Raw genomic sequence first — 22,100 nt, forward strand, 5'->3', positions numbered from 1 at the left:
GAAAAATTTTCAGCCTTTCACCTTCATACAATTAACTATGGGCTTTTCATATATGGCCTTTATTATGTGGAGAATTTCCTTCTGTTCCTAGTTTGTTGAATGTTTTTAAATTATGAAAAGGTGTTGAATTTTGTTAGATAATTTTTCTGCATCAATCAAGAGGATTTAAAAAAATTTTTTGTTAACGTGGTACATTGTGTTGATTGATTTTCATTATGTGGAACCATCACTGCATTCCCGGAATGTGTCCCTTGGTCATGGTATATAACCCTTTTAATGTGCTGTTGAATTCTGTTTGTTAGTACTTTGTTGGGGATTTTTACATCAGTGTTAAGGATACTTGTTTGTAGTTTTCTTACAGTTTCTTCGTTGAGCTTTAGTATCAGGATAATGTTGTCCTCACAGAGTGAGTTTGGAAGTGTTTACTTCCTCTTCAGGTTTTTGGAAGAGTTGAAGGAGTATTGGTGTTGATTCTTTAAATCTTTGGTAGAATTTACCAGTAAAGCCATCTAGTCCTGGGTTTTTCTTTGTTGGGAGTAAATAGTTACTTTTTTTAAAAAGTCATCTTTTAAAATTATTTATACAACCCCATTCAAACTTTACTACCTATCCTGCAATGTTTATATTTTCCTTTATGGTTCATCAGCCCATCCAGGATCATTGATTACTTCTAATTGTCATGTCTTTTTAGTCGTCATCTGTCTGGAAGAGTTCCTGCACCTTTCTCTATCTTTCACGACCTTACAATTTAGAGAGTATAGACCTTTATTCTTTTTTTTTTTTTTTTTTTTTTTTGAGATGGAGTTTCACTCTCGTTGCCCAGGCTGGACTGCAATGGCATGATCTCGGCTCACAGCAACCTCAATGTCCTAGATTCAAGCATTTCTCCTGCCTCAGTCTCCTGAGTAGCTGGGATTACAGGCATACTAAAACTCTGTCTTTTTAGTAGAGGCGAGATTTCTCCATGTTGGTCAGGCTGGTATTGAACTCCCAACCTCAGGTGATCCGCCTGCCTCGGCCTCCCAAAGTGCTGGGATTACAGATGTGAGTCACCATGCTCGGCCCCAGACCTTTATTCTGTAAGATGTCTCTTAACCTGGGTCTGTCCTGTGTTTTCTAATGTCCAGATTTGTGTCATATATTTTTGGCAGAAATATCTCAGAAATGATTGTTGTGTACTTCTCAGTCTATGAGATTAGGAGGCAAATGCTGTTAACTTATTCTACAACCTTGTTCAAGTGGATATTTGCAATCATTTGTCTTAAGAAGAGCAAATTGACTGGTACTGTGAGAGCAGGAGAAAGTAACTCATAATCTTACCGCATTCTCAGAATCTCCTTTAGATGTCCTAGTTTAAGGTCATCAAGAATTTATATTTTTATTTTAACAATAATGAGAAGCCATTTAACTTTGGGCAAGATGAGATATGAAAACTGTTTGTGTACACTGTGTGGTTAGGGTGAAGGTTGGTGGTCGTCTTTTGCATATGCTATCCAATTATTTCATGCCTGTATATTTTATTTAAATTTTGCTCTAAAGTTTACAATTTGTGTATTTACCACAGTCTACCTTCAGGTAGTATTAAATTAGTTCATATTCAGTGTAGGAATTTTTTGATTGTTAATTTCTATTTTCTCATATTTCCTTTGCACCATATTTGCCATACATTTTACATGTATATTAGACTATAGGTGATTTAAAAAAAAATGTATTCCTTCACATAGACTTAAACATTTTTCTTTTACACTTTTTTTTTTTGAGATGGAGTCTCTCTCTCTCTGTCGCCTAGGCTGGAGTGCTGGAGGGCAGTGGCATAATCTCAGCTCACTGTAACCTTCTCCTCCTGGGTTCAAGTAGTTCTCCTGCCCCAGCCTATTCAGTAGCTGGAATTACAGATGCGTACCACCACACCTGACTAATTTTTGCATTTTTAGTAGAGGTGGGGTTTCACCATGTTTGGCAAGCTGGTCTCAAACTCCTGACCTCAAGTGATTTGCCTGCGTTGGCCTCCCAAAGTGCTGGGATTACAGGTGTGAGCCACCGTGCCTGGCTTATATTTGTTTTTATGGTTTGAGTTTTCATAACAAACTTCCTCTTCCGCAACAGATAATAGACAAGTAAGCTTGTGTTCTTTTCTCCTCACCTAAAATAAATTCAGTGAGTGTGTTCCAACTAATAAGATTTAGCTATATGTTAAAAAAATTTATATTTGAAAATAATCTTTCATAAATGTTGGACCTTTAGACTAATATGCATCATATTTGAATTTTCTGATTCTTAAAGATTTTTGAGATTGGAAAGTATGTTTTTGGGTCTTTGAATTAATTTTTTTTTGAGATGGAGTTTTCTCTCTTGTTGCCTAGGCTGGAATGCAGTGGTGTGATCTCGACCCACTGCAACCTCTTCCTTCCTGGATTCAAACAGTTACCCTGCCTCAGCCTCCCAAGTAGCTGGGATTACAGGCATATGCCACCATGCCTGGCTAATTTTGTATTTTTTTTTTTTTTAGAGACAGGGTTTTGCCATATTGGTCAGGCTGGTCTTGAACTCCGAACCTCAAGTAATCCACCCACCTCAGCCTCCCAAAGTGCTGGGATTACAGAAGTAAGCCTCTGTGCCCGGCCTAGGTTCTTTAATTAATATATTTTTGGTATGTGTGTAAAATGTTTTTTCTTTTTCTCTCCCAGAAACTCATTTTCATCTTGTTGGTTTCATCTTAATACCAACATCATGTCTGGTTCTAATGGTTCCAAAGAGAATTCCCACAACAAGGCTCGGACGTCTCCTTACCCAGGTTCAAAAGTTGAACGAAGCCAGGTTCCTAATGAGAAAGTGGGCTGGGTTGTTGAGTGGCAAGACTATAACCCGGTGGAATACACTGCAGTCTCTGTCTTGGCTGGACCTAGGTGGGCAGATCCTCAAATCAGGTGAGCAAATAAGACAGCATTAGCTGGGAATAAGACTTTTAGAGAAGGTAATGGTTTTATATCTGAAAATAATTTTAATCTATGTTTAACTGTGTTACAATTCAGTTTCCACATTTGCTTGAATTCTTAACAAAGATGAACAGTTCATATTTGTTTTTTATTTATTTATTTATTTATTTATTTATTTATTTATTTATTTTGAGACTGTCTTGCTCTGTCACCAGGCTGGAGTGCAGTGGTGCAATCTCAGCTCACTGCATGTAACGTCTGCCTCCCAGGTTCGAGAGATTCTCCTGCGTCAGCCTCCTGAGTGGCTGGGACTACAAGTGGGCGCCACCACACCCAGATAACTCTTTTTGTATTTTTAGTAGAGATGGGGTTTCACCATGTTGGTCAGGATGGTCTTGCTCTCTTGACTTCATGATTCCCCCTTCTCGGCCCCCCAAAGTGTTGGGATTACAGGCATGAGCCACTGCACCCTGCCCTTTTGGGGATTTTATGAGGATACTTCCAAATAGTTAAATCTATCTTGATTTGAAATAACATAACAAATAGCATCAGCTATGTGTTATGAAATATCAGCTGGTGCTATTACATTTGTTTTGAAATAACAGCTGATGGTGTTTGTTTTCATGTGATCTGTTTGGGTTATCAGTAGAACATCCCTTGTGATTATTTTCCAAAATAGCTAGACTTGTGAAAATATTTTTCAGAACATTTTCCAGGTTACTAAGAACAGGATGTTGATAAACCAGTGTGAAAAAATAGAAAAGAGATGGATAAAGGGGAGAGAGGGAAGAATGAGAGAGAAACGGCTCTCACTAAATTCATAGAAGTGCCACATTAACATTTTATGTTTATGTTTATTTTTCTAGCTTTATTGTTGTATAATTGACAAATAACAATTATATATAAGGTATATAATTTAATATTTATATATATATATGAATACATTGTGAAATGATTATTGCAATTATGCCAATTAAAATTATACCTTACGTGGTTACCTTTTTTGTGTGTATAGTAAGAACATTTGAGATCTACTCTAAGCAAGTTTCAAGAATCCAGTACTATATCATTGTTATTTTCAAGACTGGTACTCTCTCTGTCACCCAGGCTGGAGTACAGTGGTGTGGTCATAGCTTGCTCTAACCTTAAACTCTTGAGCTCAGGTGATTCTCTTGCCTCAGCCACCCGAGTAGCTAGGACTATGGGCATGTTCCACCATGCTTGGCTAATTTTATTTTATTTTTTAAGTAGATATGGGGTCTCACTGTTAACATTATTAACTGTAGTCACCACACTGTACATTAGATCTCTAGAACATACTCATTTTGTATAACTGAAACTTTGTACCCTTTGACCAATGTCTCCCCATTTTTCCCACCCCTTTATGTTCCTTTTGTTCCTTTTCTTTTCTTTTTTTCTTTCTTTTTTTGAGATAAAGTCTTACTCTGTAACCCAGGGTGGAGTGTAGTGGTGTGATCATAGCTCACTGCAGCCTTCATCTCCTGGGCTCAAGTGATACTCCCACTTCAGCCTCCCAAGCAGCTGGGACTACAGGCATGTTCTACCATGCCTGGCTAACTTTTAAATTTTTAGCAGAGATGAATTCTCATTGTATTGGCCAGTCTAGTCTTGAACTCCTGAGCTCAAGTGATCTTTCTGCCTTGGCCTCCCAAAGTGCTGGGATTACGGGCGTGAGCCAGCATGTCTGGTGATTTTTTCTTTAAGGGGTGAATCTCTAGAATCCCAAAGGCATTGCAACTCTGGTTTTACAATTTCATAGTTTTTTAATCATTTAATTCTTTTTATTTGCATGTTAGGTGGCAGATTGCCTAGAAGTCTTAAGAAAATGTATGGATCATTCAAACTTGACATTATTCCCCAGCAGACCACAGATATTTCTTTGCTCGCTCACTGGAATCAAAACAAGAAAAAAGTGAAACCTGTGTCAGAACTGCCCATGAACTGTTTAGTATTTCATAACTCTTTATTCACCGTCACTGCAATTATGGCAGCGATTTTATTTTATTTTATTTTATTTTATTTATTTATTTATTTATTTATTTTTGAGATGGAGTTTCGCTCTTGTTACCCAGGCTGGAGTGCAATGGCGCGATCTCGGCTCACCGCAACCTCCGCCTCCTGGGTTCAGGCTATTCTCCTGTCTCAGCCTCCTGAGTAGCTGGGATTACAGGCACGCACCACCATGCCTAGCTAATTTTTTGTATTTTTAGTAGGGACAGGATTTCACCTTGTTGACCAGGATGGTCTCGATCTCTTGACCTCGTGATCCACCTGCCTAGGCCTCCCAAAGTGCTGGGATTACAGGCTTGAGCCACTGCGCCCGGCCATGGCAGCGATTTTATAGTGGTGAGGAAAGTAATTTAGTTATATCTGTTAAAAAATTTTTTTGTTGTGCCAGGCACAGTGGCTCATGCCTGTAATCCCAGCCCTTTGGGACGCTGAGGCAGGCAGATCACTTGAAGTCAGGAGTTTGTGACCATCCTGGCCAACATGGTGAAACCCTGTATTTACCAAAAATATAAAAAAGTAGCTGCATGTGGTGGCATGTGCCTATAATCCCAGCTACTTGGCAGACTAAGGCAGGAAATTCGCTTGATCCTGGTTGGTGGAGGTTGCAGTGAGCTAAGATCATGTCATTGCACTCCAGCCTGGCCTACAGAATGAGACTCCATTTCAAAAGAAAGAAGAAAAAAGAAATAAAATATATAAATAAAAAATAAAATTTTTTTGTTATGACATGATATAAATATAGTAAAGTGCACATTTCTTACATGTGAAGGTGTGCAGCTCAGTAAAATTTTACATTTATATAGCTCTGTAACCAACACCCAGATCACGATCTAGAACATTTCCAGCATAGTATGTCTGTTTTTAATTTACATTGTATTTATTATGCAGTTTGTGAGGCAGATTCACTGCTTCATGGGTTTACTCTGATAAAAATACTAATCAGTGTGCATTTGAAGAAATTTAAATTATTTTGAAACAGTAGAAACATCATTAGAAGTAATCTTACCTTGCAATCTTATTTTTGGAATAGTTTTCATAATGTGCCCACAAACAATTCCTTCTTGCTAATAGGCCTTTTTGTAGCATGTGGTAGGAGCTCCAGTGCTTCTGCTGGTAGTCCCTTTCAGAGGGGTTAATAAGTTTAATAATAATATATGTGTTTATAATATATGGTGTTTTGGTGGAATATTACGCAGCCATCAAAAACGATGAGTTAGCGTCCTTTGTAGGGACATGGATGAACCTGGAAACCATCATTCTTAGCAAACTGACACAAGAGCAGAAAATCAAACACCACATGTTCTCACTCGTAGGTGGGTGTTGAACAATGAGAACACATGGACACAGGGAGGGGAGCACTACACACTGGGGTCCATTAGGGGGAAATGGGGGAGGGATGGGGGAGTGGGGAGGTGGGAAGAGATAGCATGGGGAGAAATGACAAGATACAGGTGAGGGGGAGGAAGGCAGCAAACCATACTGCCATGTGTGTACTTATGCAACAATCTTGCATGTTCTTCACATGTACCCCAAAACCTAAAATGCAATTAAAAAAAAATATATATATATGTATATATATGGTGTTTTGGTTAAAACTTTTTTTTCCCCTAAAAATTGTTTTGAAGGGGCTGGGCATGGTGGCTCATGCCTGTAATCCCAGGATTTGGGAGGCCGAGGCAGGCTGATCATGAGGTCAAGAGATTTAGACCATCCTGGCCAACATGGTGAAATTCTGTCTATACTACAGATACAAAAATTAGCTGGGCATGATGGTGCATGCCTGTAGTCCCAGCTACTTGGGAGGCTGAGGCAGGAGAATCACTTGAATCCGGAAGGCGGAGGTTGCAGTGAGCTGAGATTGTGCCACTGCACTCCAGCCTGGCAACAGAGCAAGACTCTGTCTCAAAAAAAAAAAAAAAAAATTGTTTTGAAGGAATAAGATGGATTTGTGGGGGAAAAAAAAACAAACTAACCTTTAGAAATTAATTGTTTTAAGACTTATAGATAACAGATTGATTTGCATTATTAAGCTGTTAGTAGTTTTGAATTCTTTCTTATTTTACATTGCTATTCTCATTACAGTGAAAGTAATTTTTCTCCCAAGTTTAACGAAAAGGATGGACATGTTGAGAGAAAGAGCCAGAATGGCCTGTATGAGATTGAAAATGGAAGACCGAGGTAGGTACTGGTAGTAAAGAGTCTTACAATAACGAGTCACCAAAAAGTAGAAAAGATAGTTCATGTTTATAAAATCCTTGTATGTGCCAGATGTTGTACAGATTTATTTACATATATAATGTAATTAAATGTGCACAATAACCCTGTTGGTGGATATTTTTAATTCTGTTTTACAGATAAGGAAAGAGTATAAGCAATTTGTATACAGCTAGTAAATGGCAGAGGCAGCATGTGAATGCATCTTTTTGTAATTCTTTCTTGAAAATAGAAATAATTAATGAATACATTAACAGAAAGGATTTAAAGTTGTTCATCAGACATTTATTAAATGGTATAGTATCTGAAAGTAAGAATTTATCCAAACATGTAATAGTAAAAATAAAGATAACCCAATAATTTAACATCAAGGGTCTTTCTCCACTTTTTAAAAAATGATTTTTCTATACAACTCAAAAATTATCCGTTTTTCTTAAGAAGACATTATAAAAATGTATTAGTCTGTTCTTATACTGCTATAAAGACATACCCAAGACTGGGCAATTTATGAGGGAAAAAGGTTTAATCGACTTACAGTTTGGTATGGCCAGAGAGGCCTCAGGAAACTTAACGATCATGGCGGAGGCGAGAGAGAAGCAAAGGTACATCTTACATGGCAGCAGATGACAGAGAGTGAACAAGCGAAGTGGGAAGAGCCCCTTATAAAACCATCAGATTGGCTGGGCTCCGTGGCTTACACCTGTAATCCCAGCACTTTTGGAGGCTGAGGTGGGTGGATCACCTGAGGTCAGGAGTTTGAGGCCAGCCTGGTCAACATGGCAACACCCCATCTCTACTAAAAATACAAAAATTAGCTGGGTGTGGTGGTGGGTGCCTGTAATTTTAGCTACTTGGGAGGCTGAGGCAGGAGAATTGCTTGAACCTGGGAGGCAGAGGTTGCAGTGAGCCAAAATTGTGCCATTGCACTCCAGCCTGGGCAGCAGAGCGAGACTCCATCTCAAAAAACCGAAAAACCCTATCAGATCTTATGAGAACTCACTATCACGAGAACAGCATGGGGAAACCGCCCCCACTATCCAATCACCTCCAACCAGATTCTGCCCTCAATTTATGAGAATTTCAATTTGAGATGAGGTTTGGGTGGGGACACAGAGCCAAACCATATTAAAAAGTTAGAAAGAAATACAAAAATTAGCATGTACCAAATAAACCAAAGAAGGATCACAGATTTGAAATCGTGGTTATCACCTTACAAAAATGTTGCACTTTGTGTTCTTGGTTCCTCTAAGACAAAGCAATGGTAGTACTCCTCTCATCGCACCCTGGTCCTTCAGTTTTGCTAAGTTCTTTCTTTGGTCTAACTTACTCCCATTCCTATGTTACTGAGTCTTTTTAAGTCAAATTCTCCTTGCATTTGACTTACTCCTTAGGTGCTTTTATGAATACAGTTATAAAAAGATAAAATATATGAAAATATAGATAAGATATATAGATGGAAATCCAAGATAGATTGTTCTTTTAATCAAGTCTCTTTGACTAATAGAAACTAACTTTAGCTTGCCTGAGCAAAAGTAAAATTTATTTGAAGGCTATAGGAGTGTCTCAAGGAGCTCGAAACAAAAATGCAGCTAACTTTAGAAAAGATGGAATTCAGAATCCATCACCAATCTCTCTCTGCCTCATCTATGCTTTCCTCTATATTGTTGACTTATTACTCTTTCTTTGCAAATAACCATAGTGCTTTTCAGGCTATAATATAATCTATGTGTCTATTCCAGTTTCTTGTTTACGAGTTACAGTCTTGGTCATCTATAAAAACTGACATTCTGTCTCTTAGTGTTGACTTTGATCACTTGTGTTCAGGGATGTGTAGTTACATGGAATAAAATATGGTTGCTGGCCACTCTACCCCTCCTTCTGTGAATTAGAAAAGAATTATTGTCAGTGGGGTAGGTGTCTTGTCTTTTCTTTCTGTTGCTATTTGCATGTCTTGCTGAAATATTTCTGAGTCTAGTACAAAAACAACATCAAAATTCATTCAATTTTAATAACAGTCACTGGGAAGAAAGAATCAAAAGATATAGCAAAAAAGGAAATTTTGGCAAGTTGTTTATTTGCTTTCATAGAATAGGAGGGCCAGAGATACAGAGTCATTAAGTAGAATTACACGTTAGAATATCTTAGTAGTACATAATGAAAGTTGAACAATTAAAGAATATTTACTGATATAAAATAACATAGGCATGAGTCTTGCTAGGTTTATCTCACAAATTTTTAACACTGGGTTGTGGCATCAGGATATATAGTTGGCATTTTTATAAAATTGTATTTTAGTATACTTGAAATCTATGAAATGGTAATACTAATACTTGTTATATGGTATAAAATATATATTATTGATGATAAAAATCCAAAAATTCAGGAAAACTGTACTTAATGCAACAGAAACAACTTTAATGGGAAGGGTTGTAGGATAGTAGAGTAGGAAATGAGAATGATGAGAAAGTGAAGAGAGATGTGGATTTTCCAAAAGAATCCAGTAAGGTTCTAGTTTGAATTTAGGTGAACAGGTGAAAACTGAAACAAATCATTACATTGTAGAACCACTTCGGGTATGAGAACTACTTTCTGGATCAAGTTTAAAGCTTAAGCACATGCACAAAAGAAAAATTAAATAGCAGTGTTATGAAATACGTGATTTCAGCACCGGATATGTGATAGTACTATTGGATTTGTGAGGACATATTAGTTCTGTCTTACTGCTTGTATCCCCTTCCTTTGGGTTTTATCAAATCAGGTTAAAAAGATGGACACATTGATTTTATGCTTTTTTGTTTTCCTAGAAATCCTGCGGGACGGACTGGACTGGTTGGCCGGGGGCTTTTGGGGCGATGGGGCCCAAATCATGCTGCAGATCCCATTATAACCAGGTAAGAACCAAAACATACATGTATATATCAGTAACGAAGAGCTAAGTGATAGGAAAAATGCAGACTGTGGCTAATGTGTGTATATATGTATACCTCTGTGTGTATACATATGTATGTATGTGTATTTGTATATATATGCGTATATACAGTCATGTATTGCTTAACAATGAGGACACGTTCTGAGAAACGCATTGTTAGGTGATTTTCTTGTTGTGTGAACATCAGAGAGTATATTTACATAAACCTGGATTGTGTAGGTACAATTATTTAAGTAGTATACACCTGTGCTGTATGCTATAACCTATTGCTCTTAGGCTAAAAACCTGTACAGCATGTTACTGTATTGAATACTGTAGGCAACTGTTAAACAATTGTGTTTGTATATCTAAACATAGGAAAAGTAGATAAAAATATGATATAAAATATAAAAACTGGCCAGGCGTAGTGGCTCACGCCTGTAATCCAAGCACTTTGGAGGCCAAGGCGGGCGGATCACCTGAGGTCAGGAGTTCAAGACCAGCCTGACCAACATGGTGAAACCCCACCTTGAAAAAAAAACAAAAACAAAAACAAAAACCATACACCTGTTTTGGGCACTTAACCTGCATGGAGCTTGTAGGACTGGAAGTTGATCTAGGTCAGTCAGAGTGAGTGGTAAGTCAGCATGAAAGCCTGAGACATTACTGTCCACTATTGTAGACAAAAACACTGCATAATTAGGCTACACCAAATTTATACAAAATATTTTTCTTTTAATAATAAACTGACCTTAGCTTACTGTAACTTTTTTACTTTTTAAACTTTAAAAATTTTAAACCTTTTTGACTTTTTTATAACACTTAACTTAAAACACACATTGTGGAATTGCACAAAAATCGTTTTTTATTATATCTTTATTCTGTGAGCTTTTTTAAATTAGAAAGATTTTTTAAAGTTTTTATTAAAAACTAAGACACAAATACACATATTAGCCTAGGCCTACACAAGGTCAGGATCATCAATATCCCTGTTTTCCACTTCCACATCTTGTCCCACTGGAAAGTTGTCAGGGGCAGTAGTACGCATGGAGCTGTCATCTCCTCTGATAATAATGCCTTCCTCTTGAGTACCTCCTGAAGGACCTGCCTGAGGCTGTTTTACAGTTAACTTTTTTTTTTTTTAAAATAAGTAGAAGGAATATACTTTAATGATAAAAGGTATGGTATAGAAAATACATAAGCCAGTAACATAGTCACTTATTATCAAGTATTATGTACTGTATGGAATTGTACTTATGACTGGCAGTGCAGTAGGTTTGTTTACATTAGCATTAGCACAAGCATGTGATAACGCATTGGGTTAGGATGTTAACAATGGCTATGACATCACTAGGTGATAGGAATGTTTCAGCTCCATCATCATCTTATGGGACCACCATTGCATATGTGATCTGTTATTGACCAAAACATCGTTATATGACACATGACTAGACACACACGCCCACACATGTATATATACATAAATATACATGCAGATGTATATGTAATTTTTATTTTTAAGGGACTTTATTTAAAATGATAGTGATGTGATATAAGTATAAAGCTGTACTTATATGAGTAGGTTAGGCATTATGTAAAGAAGGTTAATTCTGTTTGTGCATCTATTATTGAATATCTATTTGTTCTCAGTGTTTAGTAGGCACTTTAGAGGATATAAAAAAATCTAAGAATCCTAAGTTGGTTGTCTGTCACTGAAGAGCTATGGCTTTATTTGCAAGATGGAAAATATGAAGTAAGAAAACATGTTAAATATGATCAAGTAATATGAGTGATTCAGGATGCTTTAGAAGATTAGAAGATTAGATGTGGGGTGTGACTGTGGTAAACTGGAGCACCCAAGAAAGGCAGCATAAAGCAGGTTGATTTGAGCCCAATTTGAGCCTTGGGTAGGGAGACAGCAGGAAGCCTAAGGAAAGGGTCTCTAGTAATATCTGAGTAGTGACTAGCTTGGTTGAAACAGAATATTCTTGTAGGAGAGTAGTGGGTGAAAAATGAAACTTAAAATTAATTTTTGTGCAGTTTTATTGTGGAGATTTTTTTTTTTTTTTTTTTTTTTTTTTTTTGAGACAGACTTTTGCTTTTATTGTTCAAGCCAGAGTGCAATGGTGCAATTTTGGCTCACTGCAACCGCCACCTCCCGGGTTCAAGCGATTCTCTTGCCTCAGCCTCCTAAGTAGCTGGGATTACAGGCACCTGCCACCATGCCCAGTTAATTTTTTTTTGTATTTTTAGTATAAACAGGGTTTCACCTTATTAGCCATGCTGATCTCGAACTCCTGACCTCAGATGACCTGTCCACCTCAGCCTCCCAAAGTGTTGGGATTGCAGGCATGAGCCACTGGTCCCAGCCTATGGTGGAGAATTTTAAATGCCAAAGTTAGGAGTATCGACTAGAGCTATTGAAGGTTTCAGAACAGGGGAGATGCATTCTCTTCCCAGGCAGACCTATCTGGCAAGCCAAATCATATTCAGGTCTCTTTGTGAGCATGAATCAGAATTAAGCAGGTCAGTGAATCTAATGTTTAGATGGATTGAGCAGTCTCCACAGGAATCATCTTTCTAATGTATCTGAAATATTGTCATATTTGTCATCCTTTTAATTTTTATTTTTTTACTTTTAGAACTTCTTCATTGACCATCTCTCTCCTCACATGGAATTTCACTTTCTTTCTTTAAATAATGCAAATATACTCTATTGTTACTTTTTTAGTTTTGATATTTTGGGGGCCTTTCTTCAAGGAGACTGTTTTTCTTTGGTCTGAGATATAATAATGATATGATAGTGTAACCCTAGAAAGCAGTTTTTTTTTTTTTTTTCCCAAGTTACCGGAAGAGGCACCCATACTTACCTGGTCTTATTTTCTTACTGGACTTCTCTGCCAAAAAGGATCTTTATCCAACCCCACATTTTATCTTCCCTCCATCCATCTATCCACTTACTCACCCATCAACCTACCTACTTAACTACTGATCAACCTACCTATCCATCCATGTACCTTTTGAACCTTTATGGTTTAAATGAGATGGAAAGAGTTAGTAAAAAAAAAATTGATGGCAGTGTTAGTTTCTGATTTTGGTGAAGCTGGCCCAAACCAGGAAGGTATGAAATGTTTGGAACAGGAATGTAATGCCAGTAAGGGGACAAGAAGCAGAAAAGGGAAGCCAGAGACTTGAAAGTTAGAATCTAGTTAACTTATCTTTATCTATGGTGGACCAAATAGTGGCTGGGAATAGACATGGTGATTGTGTTTCAAGTTGTTTTGAAATGGTAAGGCTTTTTGAACTTAGCTCTGTCATACAGATAAGAGAACTGACAGCTTAGAGATGGTCCAAGGCTATAAGAGAGCCCACAGGTGGCAGTGTCTAGCTTTCAACTGTACTCTGAGGTTGATGTTCTTTGTTATCTCAATAATGCATTAATTTATAATAATTATAATGCATTAACTAATAAATTGATGAGTTCCTCTAAATAGCTGAGAGGTAGCAGAAATGGAAGAGAGAAGAATGAAAGATGTTGAACAAAGAGTCAAACCTTAGAAGAATTGTTGAAAGTATTCTACTTCTTGACTAGTCTATTATAGGGATCTTGTCAGTGCTATCATTAGTTTTTCTGTTTCTCACAAAAGCCCCTCTAAGTAGGTATTGATATATCTGTCTTGAGGATTTGAAAATAGAGACTAACTGGGATTAAGCGACTTGCCTAAATGTTGTAGATCTGACTTTTGAATGAGGAGTAAGTAGCTTTAAATATTGTGCTTTTTCTATTACACCACTGATGAGTAATCCTAAGAATCACTCAGGCACTTTCAGAACAAAGATTCCACCTGCCTTTCTTTCAGGTATGCACTTCATGATTCAAAACAGCATTGTTCAGGATTTCATAAACTTTTTAGTTCAGAATCTCCAGGGCAAGTGCCAAAATTTCAGATTTCCAGGTTTCTCTCCTAGAGATTATCTAGGTATAATTATCAAAAGTTGCAAAGCCTTTAGAGTCAAAACGAGTTGGGAAGTGTGAATATATTATTGTGAATAAATTCTTGTCAAATAATTGATGACAGTATCATTTTCTATTCACTTTTGGTTAAAGACAGGACGGTGTATACTATTAGAACTGGGGAGGGAATAGTAATAGGGCGTAGAAATATCATTGATATTCAGTAAATGTTCACTAGGTTCATCAGGTAAAATGATATATTAGTTCGGTTAGAACAAGGAATTTTGTTTTGAAATTGATGATAATGTATTTAATACAATAAATAGCATAGCAAGAAACTACTCTGCTTAAAATCCATACATGGGTCCCTTCCGAATAAAATCTGAGAACATACGCAAGCTGTTCATAATCTTTCTGGTCCTACCTTCTCCCCAGCAGCATCTCTCTCTCTCTCTCTCTCTCTCTCTTTCTCTCTCTCTCTCTCTCTCTTTTTTTTTTTTTTCTTGAGATGTGGTCTCCCTCTGTTACCCTGGCTGGTCTCAAACTCCTGAGCTCAAGCAGTTCTCCCACCTCAGCCTCCCAAAGTGCTAGGATTTTAGGCAGGAACCACCACACCTGGCCAGCATCTCTCTCTTCTGTTTCTCATCCTTGTTCTGTAGCCACAACTGGCTGGCTGGCTGAAGAGCAATGGCTGTATTGAGTCTTTGTTTTCCCAGCTCCTTGCATGTGATGTGTAGTAGGTGCTACTAAATCTTTATGAGTGAACAGAGCCATCATTTGCCTTCTTATCTTTACTCTTATCTAATTATTATAAACATTCTGCTTGTTCAGTTTAAGTCGATAGTATAGTAATTAAGAACACAGATTCTGGCTGGGGCGGTGGCTCATGCCTGTACTCAATAGCCACGTGTGGCAAATGACTACCTTATTAAAAAGAACAGATCTAGAACTTGTGTGTGTGTGTGACAGGGTATTGCTATGTTGCCCAGGCTGGTCTTGAACTCCTGGACTCAAGCAGTCTTCCAACTAGAATCTACCAAAATGTTAGGATGATAGTTATGAGCCACCACCACAGAACATTTTCATTATCACAAAACGTTCTGTTACACAGTGCTGACGTAAATGCTTTATGAAAATATATAACAAATATTTTAAAAAATGATTTTCTTCTTTTTTCCGCTTCTCTGCAAATGTGCTTGTTGAGAAATTCAGGGAATATAAGAAATGCATGGAATATAAGATGTAGGCTGGGTGTGGTGGCTCATGCCTGTAATCCCAGCACTTTGGGAGGCCAAGATGGGCAGATCATGAGGTCAGGAGTTCGAGACCAGCCTGGCCAACATGGTGAAACCCTGTCTCTACTAAAAATACAAAAATAAGCTGGGTGTGGTGGAGGGTGCTGTAATCCCAGCTACTCAGGAGGCTCAGGCAGGAGAATCGCTTGAAACTGGAAGGCGGAGTTTGCAGTGAGTCACCAAGATTGCATGACTGCACTCCAGCCTGGGCAACAAGAGTAAAACTCAATCTCAAAAAGAAAAAGAACATAGATTCTGGAACCAGATTGCCCAGGTTCAAAGTTTTGTTTATACTCTTGTTAACACTGCAGTCTTGGGCAAGTTATCTAACTTTTCTGTATCTGTAAGATAAAGATAACAAAACAACTATTTTATAAAAGGATTGTTTTGAGGCTTAAATTAAATACATGAATGCACTTAGAACAGTGTTATATATATATAATAAATGCTACCTAAATGGCTTTTAGAAAATAAGAATAAAATCCGTCCTGTCTTCATTCTCACTGTCTCTGCCTTCCGTCCTGTCCCCATCATCTGTTACCTGGATCATAGCAGTAGCCTCCCAGCTGGTCTTCTTGAGTCTAGTCTTGCTTTCCTCCAGACCAACATGCATGCTTTTGTCAAAGTGAGTGAGCTGTTTAAAATACAAATTGGTTATGGCTTTACCCTGCTTATAAACATTCTCTGGCTCTCTAAGTAGATAAATTAGATGAATCTTGTCATAGAAGCCCTCGGCCCGCTTCTGTGGCCTATCTTTTCCCTCACTGATGCCCATGGTGCTAGACCCCGTTTGAACATTCAGTTTCTTGAACACATTATTTTATTTTATGACTTTGTTTCTTGCTCATGTATTCCTCTGTCTGGCATTTTAAAAGCAGATGTGCCCTCTTGCACTAATTATTGTTTCATTTCTATTTAATATACTCATCCAGTTATCACCCTTCTTATAATTTAGAGGCATTGTTAGACTGTAAGTTCTTTCATGGGAGGAATTAGATATGGTAGATGTGGTAGTCAGCTGCTATATAAGGAAATCTGAAAGTTCATATCCAAAGTAATATTTCATTGGGTTTCATCCAGAGTAATGATTAGATCATAAACTTGCTTTTTTGGCTTAGCATTGGAAGTCTTTTTTTTTTTTTCCCTCCTAAGAGGTCATTAGGACAATTCTTAAAATTGGGCTGGAGGTTGATAAAGGGGAAGGGGAGATTTATTAATATCATCATCTCTGGGAAAGAGGGTGTGGTTAGAAAAAGTGTATTCTGAAATTAACATTGCCTTGATACTTTTTATAAAACCCATAAGCAATTCAATTAAAATATAAAATAAAAGGATAGAGTTATTTTTTGTTGTTGTTGTGTATCAAATTAGAGGGCATAAAGATTGAGAAGCATGGCCAGCTGTGGTGGCTTATACCTGTAATCACAGCACTTTGGGAGGCCGAGGTGGGAGGATGGTTTGAGGCCAGGAATTCAAGACCAGCTGGGCATCATAGCAGGAGACCCCATCTCTACTAAAAAAACAACAAAAAAAATTAGCTGGGCATGGTGGCCTACACCTATAGTCCTGGTACTCAGGAGGCTGAGGCAGGAGAATTGCTTGAGCCCAGGAATTTAAAGTTACAGTGAACTATGATTACACCACTGTACTCCAGCCTTGGTGATAAAGCAAGACTCTGTCCCCCTCTAGCCACAAAAAAAAGTACTGCTTTGACACCAGCTAAACTATGTCATGTAATCTGCTTTTCTGTTAACACAGGGTGAACTGTTAAAAGCAAATCTTTTTTTTTTTTTTTTTTGAGATGGAGTCTCACTCTGGCACCCAGCCTGGAATGCAATGGTGCAATGGTGCGATCTTGGCCCACTGCAACCTCCACCTCCCAGGTTCAAGTGATTCTCCTGCCTCAGCCTCCCGAGTACGTGGGACTACAGGCACCCACCATCATGCTTGGCCAATTTTCGTATTTTTAGTAGAAACGGGGTTTCACCATGTTGACCAGGCTGGTTTTTGAATTCCTGACCTCAGGTGATCCGCCCACCTTGGCCTCCTAAAGTGCTGGGATTACAAGCATGAGCCACTGTGCCCAGCCAAAAGCAAATCCTACCAGGCCGTTTTCACTACCAGTAATTTTATTTTTTTTCTTTTTTGAGATAGGCTCTTTATCTGTCACCCAAACTGGAGTTGATCTTAGCTCAGTGCAACCTCAAACTCGTGGGCTTAAGCGACCCTTCTGCCTCAGTCTCCCAAGTAGGTAGGATTATAAGTGCATGCCACCACATCCAGCTAATTTTTAAAATTATTTTTTATAGAGATAGGATCTTGCTTTGTTGCCCAGGCTGGTCTCGAACTCCTGGGCTCAAGCAATTCTCCCGAAGTTTTGAGATTACTAACATAAGCCACTGCGCCTGGCAACTACCAGGAATTTTTAAAAAAGGATTTGTAAAATTATTTTAAAAAAAACTTTGGTAATGTTTTCTTCAAATTCTATTCTGCTACTTCTTTTGTTAGTACTTTAAGTAGTAAAAATTGTTTGTATCCTGAACTTTCGTTACTGATAATATAGTATCTTTTAGGTAATGTAGACATTTGTCTTGGTTTTAACAGTGATGAATATAGAATATTTCTAATATAAAACAGTTCTTAATAAATAAACTAGCTAATGTGAGATAAACTTATATATACTCTGTTTTAAAGAAAAACGACTTTGTAACTTTGTCTCAGGTTTGAGATGGAACCTTAGTTTTGTTGTAAATCATTTATGATTTTACATTACTATTCACAGATGGAAAAGAGATAGCAGTGGAAATAAAATCATACATCCTGTTTCTGGGAAACACATCTTACAGTTTGTTGCAATAAAAAGGAAAGACTGTGGAGAATGGGCAATCCCAGGGGTAAGCATTACAATAAAATAAGTGTTTATGTTCTTTTTAGGTGCTTTACTTACTACAGGGTTATTGTTTGTGGATCTTTTCTATTCCATTCTCCTCTATTCCTTCCCACTTCAATTAGTAATTCTTTTGTTTTTCATCCGTGCATGAAGTGTCATTGTCAGCAACAAGTTTAGGATAATCCAAGCTGTTAGAATCTGCGTCTAATTCTGACACCCTTGGGAAAGAACTTGGGCTTTGACGTTACTTGCAGGGCTGTGTTCTGGCCTTTCCACTTGCAGCTGGGTGGTAGGGAGGTGATGCCCTCATTTTTAAAATAAAGATATCTACTTCACAGGATTATTAGAGATCACACACAAATAAGCACTCATTATGTTGGGTCCCATCTCAGAATTTAACCTCCACTTCAGCCCAAGGTAGTATTTTTAAGAACTTTTTGGTTGAATTCTGGTAACTTTTGACAACATGTAAAAATTAGCTTTTGTTATTTACTGTTCCTTGTCATTTAAATAGTTTCTGTAATGTCATCAAGACAAGCATACTTTTGTTGGCTTGTAATTTGAATTTATGGCAGTGCTGTATTTGAAGTGGCCTTTTATTTTTTATTTATTTTTGAGACAGAATCTCACTGTCTCGCCCAGGCTAGAGTACACGGGTGCGATCTTGGCTCATTGCAACCTTTGCCTCCTGGGTTCATGCAGTTCTTGTGCCTCAGCCTCCCGACATAGCTGGGATTACAGGCATGTGCCACCATGCCTGGCTAAGTTTTACGATTTTAGTAGAGACAGAGTTTTGCTATGTTGTCCAGCCTGGTCTCGAACTCCTGGCCTCAAGTAATCTTCCTGCCTCGGTGCCTCCCAAAGTGCTGGGATTACAGGTGTGAGCCACCATGCTTAGCCTGAAGTGGCCTTTTAAAATGTGTATGTGTGTGGTAGAGGGTTTTATATTTTATACCATATTGTGAAATGGAGATAGTTTGATATGAGGATGACTCTTTATAAACATACAGTTATCTGCAAGAATGTTTTCTTCTTTGTAGAATAAAAATTGAATGGAAATAAGGATCTCAACCGACTCTGATAAAAGTTTAGGCTAATTTCTACAAGCCAAATAGTCAAGACTTCACTCAGGTTGAAAGCAATAACGTAATAATAATTTCACCATAGGATCTTGTATTTTTATTGTTACTTGAAATTCTTTATAGGGAACTGCTGTAATTGATATCATTTTGACAGTTAATTATCTAATTAATGTATTTTTAGTATCTTCCTTTTGTCAGCTAATATTTCAGACACTGAGGATGCAACAGAGCAACATAAACAAATATCCGTCTTTTGGTTTTCACATTCCAGTCAGGGAGACAGATAATATAAGATATATGTAAAATATATCTCATGTTAGAAGGAAAGAAGTACTAAGAAAGAAAGAAACAAAAGCAAGGTAGGGGACTAGGAAGTGTTTGACAGTTTGCAATTTTAGACAGGGCAGTTAGATAAGACCTCCCTGAGGAGGTGACATTCAGGTAACTATCTGAAGGAAATGAATTAGTGAACCACGCAGATATCTAGAGAAAAGCATCTTGGTGCAAAGGCACTCAGGTGGCAGCGTGTTAGGCGTGTTCTGGGAACATTGAGGAGAGGTCAGTGTGGCTAGAATGGAATGAACAATGGGGGAAGAATCAATTGCTGTATTCTTTCTTGCCTCCAGCCTTTTTTCCTTAGTTTGAATTTGGCAAGAACCAGGAAATTGGTTTGATTGGCTCAGTTTGCCATAGGCTAACCTTAGACCAATCACTGTGGCCAAATATATGAGGTATCCTTCTTGGCTCCTTCTACAAGCAACAGATGGTTTAGAGAACAGCATGTCACAGAGAAATGGGAATCACTATTATAGGCAGATTGAATAATAAATGCTAACTCTACCACTCAGTAAATATTTATTGAACAAATAAAAACTGATCCTTTTTTCCAAATTTTTAAATGTGACTCCTAGGGCATGGTAGATCCAGGAGAGAAGATTAGTGCTACACTGAAAAGAGAATTTGGTGAGGAAGCTCTCAACTCCTTACAGAAAACCAGTGCTGAAAAGAGAGAAATAGAGGAAAAATTGCACAAACTCTTCAGCCAAGACCATCTAGTGGTAAGAAATAGTGTTTCCTAGGAGGGATTTAGTTCTGTAGATAGATGAAAATGACTTAAAAGTTGACCTGGAAATCTAGTAGGTCCTTCTTTAAATACAGTGGGAATACTTGTATATTTAAAATATATTCACAAAAACTGTAAACAGGTTTCTGTTTAAAGTTTTATAGCTCAACTTTGGGCTATATAGGCAAAAATGATCTATATTCAGGTCGTTTATATCATTTATTATAGTAACTTTTTCCTTCTTAGTTATTCTTTTTTCTTTTTCTTTTTCTTTTCTTTTCTTTTTTTTTTTTTGTTTGTGATGAGTCTCTCTCTGTCACCCAGACTGGATTGCAGCGGTACCATCTCAGCATCTCAGTTTACTGCTATCTCCACCTCCGAGGTTTGTGATCTTCTGCCTCAGCCTGTGGAGTAGCAGGGGTTGCAGGCACACACCATCACTTCTGGCTAATTTTTGTATTTTTAATAGAGATGGGGCTTCACTGTGTTGGCTAGGCTGGTCTTGAACTCTTGACTTCAAGTGATCCACCTTCCTTGGCCTCTCAAAGTGCTGAGATTACAGGCATGAGCCACTGCGCCCTGCCTATAAACTATTTTCTTACATACTGAGTACCCATTCAACAGGAAACCTTTTGTATGTGCATGAATTCAGCTGTGTCTGAAAGAACAGTTACATTTTAAATTATGTCATACAGAGATTTTTCTGGTCGATAACCATTTAAGTCTCATGTCTGTTTTGTCTATATACCCTCTGTGATTTTTATTTTTATTTGAGACATGGTTTTTCTCTGTTGTTCAGGCTGGAGTACAGTGGTATGATCACGGCTCACTGCAGTCTCGACCTCTTGGGCTCTTGTGATCCTCCCATCTCAGCCTTTTGGGTAGCTGGGACCACAAGCACACACCACCACACTGGGCTAATTTTTTTTTTTTTGTAGAGATGAGGTTTTACCATGTTGCCCAGGCTGGTCTTGAACTCCTGGGCTCAGGTGATCCACCCACCTTGATCTCCTAAAGAGTTGGTATTACAGGCGTGAGCTTGGCCTCTGGGCTTTAAAAATAGTACCATACAAGGTATATGCACACTAATAATAAGAAAATAATAGATTTTTTTTCTTCTTTTTTGTCAATTTTTATTTGGATTGCTTGTTTTCTCTTCAGAATTGGAATTTATTTATGTTGTCCAGATTTTTTTGAGTTATGTTTTTGTTAGATGACTGGATTCAAATATTTTAATGTATTAATAACTTAAGTAGTAATCTTTAGTTTTACTTACAGATCTTCTTTAACTAGAAGAATCTACCTTTGTATTTCAGAAACTATAACCACAGAAAAAATACTTAAATTATGGACTCTTTAAAAAAATCATATTGCCCAAATCTGACTATTTTTTAAATTCTGAAATTAGAGTTTGAGGTGTTGAGGATTTCTTTACTTTTAAAGCTGCCTCAAAAGAGAATATTGTTCTGTGGGAAATTTGAAACAAGCACACAAAGTACTACATTCAAAGTTCTATAATATTTACATTTCTTCTTCTTTTTTTTTTTTTTGGAGACAGATTCTTGCTCTGTTTCCAAGACTGAAGTGTAATGGTATAATCTTGGCTGACTGCAACCTCTGCCTCCTGGGTTTAAGCAATTCTCTTAAGTATTTGGGACTACAGGTGCCTGACACCACGCCTGGCTAATATTTTTGTATTTTTAGTAGAGATGGGGTTTCACCTTAT

General features: G+C 37.7%; 1 protein-coding gene across 5 annotated transcripts in view; it reads left to right on the forward strand.

The window, feature by feature from the left end:
• The window catches only part of NUDT9 (nudix hydrolase 9), a 37,968-nt gene that overhangs the window by 9,141 nt on the left and 6,727 nt on the right, over positions 1–22,100 (forward strand). For 3 of the 5 annotated variants that reach the window (XM_039468514.2, XM_039468511.2, XM_039468510.2), the window contains exons 2-6: positions 2,688–2,927; positions 7,050–7,145; positions 9,986–10,072; positions 18,122–18,233; positions 20,223–20,369. In XM_039468514.2, the coding sequence (XP_039324448.1) occupies positions 2,731–2,927; positions 7,050–7,145; positions 9,986–10,072; positions 18,122–18,233; positions 20,223–20,369 (639 nt within the window). In that variant the 5' untranslated portion in view covers positions 2,688–2,730. Of the gene's footprint in view, positions 1–2,509; positions 2,605–2,687; positions 2,928–7,049; positions 7,146–9,985; positions 10,073–18,121; positions 18,234–20,222; positions 20,370–22,100 lie in introns of all 5 variants that reach the window. The other 2 variants (XM_074396416.1, XM_074396415.1) reach the window with 1 other exon arrangement.

The sequence above is a fragment of the Saimiri boliviensis genome, chromosome 3 (genome assembly GCF_048565385.1).
Source record: "Saimiri boliviensis isolate mSaiBol1 chromosome 3, mSaiBol1.pri, whole genome shotgun sequence".
NCBI lineage: Eukaryota > Metazoa > Chordata > Mammalia > Primates > Cebidae > Saimiri > Saimiri boliviensis.